The sequence below is a fragment of the Prorops nasuta genome, unplaced genomic scaffold (assembly GCF_024137725.1).
Source record: "Prorops nasuta isolate Cenicafe-Biocafe unplaced genomic scaffold, Cenicafe_Pnas_1.2 PNAS00031, whole genome shotgun sequence".
NCBI classification, from domain to species: Eukaryota; Metazoa; Arthropoda; class Insecta; order Hymenoptera; family Bethylidae; genus Prorops; species Prorops nasuta.
Window position 1 is genome coordinate 2,214,684 of NW_027116828.1, and position 9,125 is coordinate 2,223,808.

The window sequence follows — 9,125 nt, forward strand, 5'->3', positions numbered from 1 at the left end:
AAGGTGAATATTAAAATTTAAATTTAAATATGCATAACCAGACACTAAAATCACAAATATGATATATTTTTAATAGATAATATGTATACTGCAAAATATTGTCAAAAACGTTGTACAAATTTACGGGATCAGTTTGTAAAAGAGAAAAAAAAGGTAGAAGCTGAATGCAAAAGTGGAAATGGTGTAATAAAACGTGATAGATTTCCTTTGTTTAAACAGATATCTTTTTTGGATTGTTGTATTATTAGACGAAGGTTTAATATTGTTATTATTAATTAATTATTTAATAACATTATTAGTATAATGTTTTTACTTTCATTATTAATATTTACAGTACCTACAGTAATTGCATCAGTCGAAAAAATATAGAAAACAGTAGCTCTAATAATATACAAAATAATGATGATAGAAACGAGGGATCAAGCACACATTCTGAGAATGAGGAGAATGTAAGATCAAACGAAAATACTGCATACGATAGAAATGGGAACAAAGAAAATAATATTAGACCAGTCATTAAAAAAAAGAAGTTGAACGAGACAAAAGAGTTGGAACAAACAATCATTCAATTGAGTCAAAGAATATCAAATTTTGTTGAAAGAAATCCCTCAGATGCAGATGATTCCTTCTTCGACTTTTTGCGAGCTAAATTTAATGATATTCCAGATAAGGATAAAGATATTAGAAGAAAGCTACTTTTGGAATCATTAACTTCTACCTTAAACTAAACGTAATTTTAACGTTTTAAAAACTATTTTTAAACACATTTAAGGATTAATTATTCAATACAGTGTTTTTTCAATTTATCCGTAATATGTTTTTCATTGTTAAAACTATGATATGAAAAATTTATTTTTGTTAGATTTTTCCTAGATTTTTCTTATAAATATTATAAGTTTCAGTTATTTAATTTTATGTTAAACCTTCTTTGTATACAAATAAGATACATATACAAGGTCTAATAATGATGTCCGGCCAAAATTTAAGGGTGGTTGCAGGACATCATTGTTACACTCTGTATAAGTTGCTATGACTAAGTTCAATTCAATATTAAGATTTTTATTTCATTCTACATATAGAACTTATGCGCGGTAAGTGACATAATCATCTAATCGCGTTGTAACGTTAAGAGAAGCTTATTTGAATAATACTTGAATTATCTGATTGTAATAAACAACATTCAACAAATACTTTTGTACTTTCGGTAATACTTAAGAGGCATATGTTATTTCGAAGCAATATATATATATTTTTTTTTACAGCTCAACATGTATTATTAATAAAATATTATGCGTGAGTAAGAAATACATGATATTTTTGTTATCATTAATACTATGTAAGATTAACAACAAAAAAACTGACAATATAACAGAAGGAAGAATACACTTAGGTATATACATTTTTATGATGTAGCACATATAAACGTATATTTTAAATATCGGTCTGCGCTGTTTGCAAAATTGGTGCTGGACTTTGGAGATAAAGTCAACTGATTCCAAAGGAGCAAGTTATATTAATTATACTGACGATAGAATTTTAACGCAAAGAGATCGAACTGTATAGTGGATATTCTAAAAATGTTTAATTTATAATGTAGAGCATTAAAACTGAATAATCACGCTGTTAGAAATTTTTCGATTATATGATGTGCATTACATTTCATAAAAGTACCTTTACCTTCATTAACTATATTGGGCTAGTGTATATAATTAATGGCTTCTGATAGTAATAAAGAAATTTCTTTAATATAATACGTTTCTCAAGAGTAGAAAAAGGAATGTTTTATTTTCTAGTACTTTCAATTAAGCTCCGAAGGAGATGAACTTTCTAGACAACGTAAATTCAAATGAAGCTACAGAAAACAATATAAATATTTTTTGTCTTCTTTGTATTTCTGGGCTGCTAAATACATAGGTTGAATAATTTATAATACTAACACACGCTATGTAAAAGTTAATAAATATTTACAGTAGAAGTATATAAATATTATTCTTTTAACAGTCTATATCAATTGCGAAATTGCAATGTGTATCACATTTTATGTTATACTGTATGCACTTGCTTTAGAATGGTGAGACTACTGCTGTAGATAAGAAAGTTGTTCATTCTTTATTGTCTCTAAATGTTCCTCGTTGCACATACTCATGCTGCCATTCTACTTCACCTGCTGCAGATTGAAAATAATCTTTTAAAATACACCTTTGCATTTCTCCACTTATAGCGGTATTATCTTCTTCAAAATTAGGGGTTGTATTTATCCAAATAGAATTCTGAAATGATTATTTGATCATATTTAATATATTTTAAATACAAGTTTGTCAAGAAATTAAACATTTAGTGCAAATTATACAGAAAACCACAATATTTACCTCTTCAATACTTGCACTACATACGTTACTGAAATCTTTGTATCCAGAATGTTCTTCCTCTTTCAGAATAAAATTGTGTAGACAAATTGATGCATAAACCATTAAATCCGCAGTTTGAGGTAATACACAGATAGCTGTATGTAATATCCTCCATTTGTTAGCTAATATGCCAAAGGCACTCTCGACTGTTCTTCGTGCTCTAGATATTCTATAATTAAATATCTGTTTTTCGTAATTTAGATTTTCGTATGAAAACGGTTTCATAATCCGTTTAGAGAGCTTGAATGCATCATCAGCAATAAAAAACAAAGAGGTCTTTAATTCACTACCAGGGAGATTTATATCTCCATGAGGTATATTTAATTTATTGTTTAAATGGACACTAATATCGCTGTTATTAAATATTCCTCCATCACTGTTGCCTATAACAAAATTAAATATTGTTAAACATAAATAAAAACTTATGAATTTTATATCTTACCTCCATATGACCCTACATCGACAAGTGTAAATCTATATAAATGGTCCGCTATCGCTAATAGCACAATACTGTAATACTTTTTATAATTAAAGCAGAGGCTACCAGAATGTGGAGGGCAACGTATCCGGATATGTTTTCCATCGATAGATCCTAGACAATTTGGCATATTCCAGCGTGCCCAAAACCCTTCAGTGTTCTTTTTCCAATCTCCTTTTTCTGGCGGTGACAGGTACATCGGTTGCAAAATAGATACTAAAACGCTACAAACTTACTTCATTATTGATCTAACAGTTGATTCTCCAACACGAAATGCAAGCGCGATAGTAAAATATGATCGATGCACCAGTAGCTAGATATCTGCAAAATGGTAAAATTGAATAGTACATCCTATAATAACTTAGAAAGAAAACAATAAAGAAATGGTAGGAAAAAACGGTATGTAGAAACTTCATATTAGGAATATTCTTTGAAAAAAGTCAAAATGTCAAAAATCCAACAAAAATGTTATATTGAATATGACTATAAGCACTGAAGACTTCAAAAATCATATGAAAGCTTTCATATTCATTGATTTGATCAAATTAATAATATTGGGATAAACACGCTGCATGGTGAATATAGCATATTAGAAAAATTACACGAGGAAAATACCTACCTCAAAGTAATGAGAAGTCGTAATTCAGGATTTAGTGCACGTGAACTCTTTTTCTTTAAAAAAGGTTCAATCATAGATAATAATTTCTCAAAATGTATTTTTGACATCCTCGTATAACGGTAAAATACCTCCGAATCATTTTTTATATCCTGGAATAAAGTATTGTAATCTCCATGTATATCTCTTGTTAAATTAAAAGGCCTGGTTCGCCATCTCCTGTTAATCCACCTTATTCGTTTTTTTTTTCGTACATACAAAAGGTATGTAATCATGTACAATATGTTGTGTTAGAAGTAATAATCTCGAATTTTTCATTTTTCCCATTTTTACTTATTACAGTATTCGGTATATTGATATAGTTATAAACAAATTACTGAAAATTAATTGCAATATATTTAACTATTTGCCTGTGTAAAAATAAGATGTATATATATATATATATATATTTCAAAAACCCTAGGTTATATTCTATCTAGTATTTAAATTGGTCCATAAATATATATATATGTATATAATATGTAAATTGAAATATTTATATTTAGTAAAAAATATATCTTTATTTAATTTGACTTACTTTATCATAAATGAATGTCAATAAATGATGTTTCAAAGGCTGCGTTTGTTTATTAGCTGGGAGTACTAAAACTCTTCAATGTATGTCACGTTAAATATAGGTTATCACTAGTTTTCAGTTGTACATACATAAACGAACATAGCCAAAATGTCCTGTTCTTCCTTCGTCTATTCTTTACAGTGTGCAGCTGCCCCATTAAATTTCACTTTTACGGTTTACGTTTTTCTCTGCCTTAGATTACGTTACGTTATGGAAACCGTAAAGTGCTTACGGACTGTTACGGACAATTCTCTGCCATCGCCCTCAGTTGGGCTAGTTAGAAAGTTGCAAAACGGCCATTTACACATGATAAAGTTGTTCTGCACTTTTCTGTACAAACGTTTCAAAATATAATCAATGTGTATACATAAGAGTTAATAGTAATTTTACATGTATTTTAGATCTTTGGACGAAATAAACTGATAAATTGGATAATGCCGTTAGCTACTCTAACAGTTTTATGGAGTGAACAGCTTATAAATGAAAATGTATAATTTTAAACTTTTTTCTTCTAGTTTTATAAGGATAATAAATATATTATTTAGATATATTAGTAAACTAATTTAGGCTATCATTAATTTTTTTTGTATTGTTTAAGAAACTTAGTTTTCATTTAGAATATGTAAAATTTCCTATAGCAAATCGCTGAGATCCTTCCAGCAGAAAATCAGGAAGAAAATATGATTACTCAAGAAAGCGCAAATGGATCTCAAGCTAATGGGTGTATGGAATCACATGAAATTGAAGTAAGAGAGCTAGTACGAGAAGGCCATGAAAAAGCTGATCCTTCTCAATTTGAACTTCTGAAAGTTCTTGGACAAGGATCATTCGGAAAAGTAAGATTAGTTAATTTTAATCTGAAAACATATCACCATTCTGTATTCTCATTAAAATTTATTATTAATTTAGGTTTTTTTAGTAAGAAAAGTAATAGGAAAAGATAGTGGTATACTTTACGCTATGAAAGTACTTAAAAAGGCTACACTCAGAGGTATTTGGCTGAAAACTAATTACCTTTATTATTTTGTAATACATCTCAATTCAAGAAGTAAATAGTTAAATGATATAATTTAATATTCTAGTACGGGATAGAATGAGAACTAAAATGGAAAGAAATATATTGGTAGATGTGGAACATCCTTTTATTGTACGTTTACATTATGCTTTTCAAACAGAAGGAAAACTATATTTGATCCTAGATTTTTTAAGAGGTGGCGATCTGTTCTCCCGCTTATCTAAAGAGGTAATTTAATCAAACTTTTCTACTTTAGTAATTTAGAATAATTTGTATATAATTGTTATATTTTCTTCAGGTAATGTTTACTGAAGATGACGTTAAATTTTATTTAGCTGAATTAGCTCTTGCACTGGATCATATACACAGCCTTGGAATAATATACAGAGACTTGAAACCTGAAAAGTAAATATCATGTGAATTATGAGATTTATTTCTATATAACTTATATAAATTTTTTACGTAGCATACTACTAGACACAGAGGGTCATATATCATTAACTGATTTTGGATTAAGTAAACAGCCACTAGATGATTGCAAGACTTACTCATTTTGTGGAACTGTTGAGTATATGGCTCCAGAAGTAGTTAACAGAAAAGGACATTCGTTTTCTGCTGATTGGTGGAGTTTTGGGGTTCTAATGGTCAGTTTATAAATTTAATACCATTTATTTACCTTTATTTGTCTATCAAACAAGTCTGAATAAGCCATTCTTATTAAATATTATTTATTAGTTTGAAATGCTGACAGGAGCACTTCCATTTCAAGGAGCTAACCGTACGGAAACTATGACACAAATACTGAGGGCTAAACTTGGTATGCCTAATAATATTTCACCAGAGGGACAAGCACTGCTTAGAGTCCTTTTTAAAAGGAATCCAGTAAATAGATTGGGCTCTGGTATTTTCTTTTAACAAATTATTGAAAAGTCTATTTCATTGAATTAGCTACTATGTGTGCCAATTTGATTGTTTTTACTATTGAATCTTACAGGTGGTGTAAAAGAGATTAAAAATCACATTTTTTTTAATAACATTGATTGGATTGCTCTTTATAATAAACAAATAAGGCCTCCTTTTAAACCTGCTGTTAGTCAAGAGGATGATGCATTTTACTTTGACAGTGAATTTACTTGTAAAACACCTAGAGGTAATATAATTTTAATAACATTATATTTTTTAATTATTTTGTAGTTTTTAATTTAAATTCAAATGTTAATTAATTCACATTTTAGATTCTCCTGGTGTACCACCTAGTGCAAATGCACATGAGTTATTTCGTGGATTCAGTTTTGTAGCACCATTTCTTCTTGATGATCGAGCAAAATCACCAGAATATAAAAGCTATGATAATATGAGTAATGCTTTATCAGTATATATTAATTCTGCCGCAGTTAACGATGAATATGAGTTTAAACATGAAATTGGGAAAGGAAGTTACAGCACTGTATATTCCGCAATACATAAAGCGTCTAAAACAGAGTTTGCAATTAAGGTAATTTTTTTTCTTTCTTTTATTCCAAAAATACATATTTATTATTTTATGAAAGGCCATTGATAAATTCAAACGGGACCCAACCGAGGAAATTGAAATTTTGCTACGATACGGAAGACATCCACACATTGTAACTCTACGAGCTGTTCATGAGGATGATAGAAGAATTTTTCTTGTATTAGAACTTTTACGAGGAGGAGAGCTGCTCGATCGTTTATTACAACGTCAAAATTTTACAGAGCGAGAAGCTGCCGAAGTTATTCATACAATTACAAGTGTAGTGTATTATTTACATGAAAATGGTGTAAGTATCATTTTTGGAATATTATTCATTAAATGATGCATTATAGATTTAAACTATTATAGGTAGTTCATAGAGACTTGAAGCCTTCAAATATATTATATGCTAGTCCAGGAGGTGATCCAACAACACTTTGCATTTGTGATTTTGGGTTTGCTAAACAATTACGAGCAGAAAACGGCTTACTCATGACACCTTGTTATACAGCTAATTTTGTAGCCCCCGAAGTATTAAAGCGTCAGGGCTATGACGCTGCATGTGACATATGGTCTTTAGGTGTATTATTATATATTATGTTGGCAGGGTAAATTTAATGATTAACCGTTTTAAGAAATGAGTTTTTAATTACAAAATAGTATATTATTAACCTATGAGAGAAAGTGAGCAATTTCTTTACAAAGTTCGAAGTTGCATTGCACAAGGCAAGATTAATACCGGAGCTGAAGACGAGGGTTATTAATTTAGCCGAGCTCATTCAAACTTAGTACTTCATCGAAATTGATCTCTTCCATGCTTAACATACTATTTTTCATAACAACTCAAAGAAAGTACAGTTTTCCATGCATGTTTTGGCGGGATAAAAATTATTTATTTCTCATCCACTTAATACTTTCTTTCCCTAAACTACTTTTTTCTCAGATGGATTTACTTTCCTTTCGCTAGTTGGCAAAATGTTATTTTCATCTCTCAAAACAGGCATGAAAAGTTGTGTTTTACCTCACGTCTTATGAATATATATATGTATATATATATTAATCTACTATTTATACTTTTAGGTATACGCCATTTGGTAATAATCCCGGGGATAGTGCAACAGATATATTAGATCGTATTGGATCAGGATATATTGATGTAGAAAGTGGTGTGTGGTGTCAAATATCAAGTGAGGCTAAAGAACTTGTTAAACGAATGTTACACGTGGATCCTAATCGGCGGCCTACAGCTGCATCAATCTTAAAATATCCATGGATTTGTAATCGTAAATATCTTTCACAAAAATTACTTCCAGAAATTACTAACGACTCTCATAATTTAAAGGTAATTAATGTTAATTGAATTAATTTTAAAACAAATCTCAAAAATATTACATTTTTCTAATACGTGTATATATGCAGATTGCGGTAGCGGCTACGTACAAAGCCATGTCTAGCAATCCAAGAAGAGTTACTCACGTTATCGGTCCCGTTGTCATGTCTGAATTAGCTCGTCGTAGAACCCAGGCTAAGCCATCTGGTGCTACTGATATTTAAATATAATATTTATTATAAGTTATTCATTGTGAAAAAGCACAAGGAGGTCATAAGCAGACACTAATGCCATTACTATTATAAAGTTCAGTATGTGTAAATTATATTAATGCTTGAAACATGATAATAAGAAAGTTGTTGTGATAATGATATCTTAAATTATAAATAGTATGTGCACTTGTATGTTAGTAAATTGTGTAGAAAAATATTTGCATGTTCAAATATAAAATATTATAAAGAAATGTCTTTAATATTCTTGTATTGTGTTTCGAACATAAAGGATATTATTTTAATGTAAACATTACTAAGTATTGAAACTCATAATTATACGTTAAATAAGTACTACGTCTTTCATTTAATTTATTTTTTTAGTAGGTATCCTTTCCTAGTGGGATTCTGTAACTCTTAGCGACAACTTTCGGTATCGTTAAGTCCAGTTACCGACAGAAATCGCTAAGTGCGATTCTGTAACTCAGAGTCAGCGATGATTGTCGCTTGTAATGTCGGTACTGTCGGTAACCTACCGATCCTACCGAATAAACGTACCTTTCCTTTTTAAGAAAACTCTCAGTTCAATCTTAGTTAAGCGACGGAGTTACGAACAATTGAAGTTAATATAAATTGTACTAAACCGAATCATTTAGCTGAGAATTGTTATTTCACTGAGTTTTTTATTGAAAGGAAAACTAATAATATCGTTATAACTTAACAACGACCGAGATAGATGTCGCTAGAGGTTCAGCGGTACTAATATAAAATTTATCCGACGAATAACTTTAATAAACCTTTGCTTTTCCTTGCACGTATTCCACCAAACACTCACATTGCTCGTAATAAATAATATATACCACATCAACTATTATATTGTGAGTGTTTTTGGCCTCAAGTGGGTCAAACCCCTTAACGACAGCTGTCGGTATCGCTAACTACCGACAGTTATCGCTTGCGC

At 30.0% G+C, this 9,125-nt stretch overlaps 2 protein-coding genes across 3 annotated transcripts; one reads left to right on the forward strand and one right to left on the reverse strand.

The window, feature by feature from the left end:
- Positions 1 to 1,038: 1,038 nt before the first annotated feature.
- LOC136783042 (uncharacterized) lies at positions 1,039 to 4,231 on the reverse strand. 2 transcript variants are annotated; one of them, XM_066742838.1, is made up of 6 exons: positions 4,080 to 4,231; positions 3,734 to 3,878; positions 3,506 to 3,654; positions 2,851 to 3,207; positions 2,370 to 2,791; positions 1,039 to 2,270 (listed from the first exon to the last, which is right to left on the reverse strand). In XM_066742838.1, the coding sequence occupies exons 4-6, from the start codon at positions 3,083 to 3,085 to the stop codon at positions 2,103 to 2,105; spliced, it is 825 nt and encodes a 274-aa protein (XP_066598935.1). In that variant the 5' UTR covers positions 3,086 to 3,207; positions 3,506 to 3,654; positions 3,734 to 3,878; positions 4,080 to 4,231; the 3' UTR covers positions 1,039 to 2,102. The 2 variants fall into 2 exon arrangements, with proteins under 2 accessions (XP_066598935.1, XP_066598934.1); XM_066742837.1 differs by having other exon boundaries at positions 3,506 to 3,878.
- Positions 4,232 to 4,336: 105 nt separating this feature from the next.
- On the forward strand, positions 4,337 to 8,495 carry S6kII (Ribosomal protein S6 kinase II). The gene is made up of 14 exons (XM_066742831.1): positions 4,337 to 4,432; positions 4,520 to 4,606; positions 4,757 to 4,954; positions 5,028 to 5,109; positions 5,201 to 5,361; positions 5,432 to 5,538; positions 5,600 to 5,777; positions 5,869 to 6,034; positions 6,128 to 6,283; positions 6,369 to 6,628; positions 6,684 to 6,932; positions 6,995 to 7,233; positions 7,706 to 7,967; positions 8,045 to 8,495. The coding sequence occupies exons 2-14, from the start codon at positions 4,553 to 4,555 to the stop codon at positions 8,177 to 8,179; spliced, it is 2,247 nt and encodes a 748-aa protein (XP_066598928.1). The 5' UTR covers positions 4,337 to 4,432; positions 4,520 to 4,552; the 3' UTR covers positions 8,180 to 8,495.
- Positions 8,496 to 9,125: the final 630 nt, after the last annotated feature.

Coding starts and splice junctions, on each gene's coding strand:
- LOC136783042 (XM_066742838.1), bottom strand. CDS start 3,085: ATGTACCTGTCACCGCCAGAAAAAGGAGATTGGAAAAAGAACACTGAA. Junction 2,792..2,850: donor CGATGTAGGGTCATATGGAG/GTAAGATATAAA, acceptor ATTTTGTTATAG/GCAACAGTGATGGAGGAATA. Junction 2,271..2,369: donor GTAGTGCAAGTATTGAAGAG/GTAAATATTGTG, acceptor TAATCATTTCAG/AATTCTATTTGGATAAATAC.
- S6kII (XM_066742831.1), top strand. CDS start 4,553: ATGCCGTTAGCTACTCTAACAGTTTTATGGAGTGAACAGCTTATAAAT. Junction 5,362..5,431: donor TCTCCCGCTTATCTAAAGAG/GTAATTTAATCA, acceptor TATTTTCTTCAG/GTAATGTTTACTGAAGATGA. Junction 7,234..7,705: donor TTATATATTATGTTGGCAGG/GTAAATTTAATG, acceptor TTATACTTTTAG/GTATACGCCATTTGGTAATA.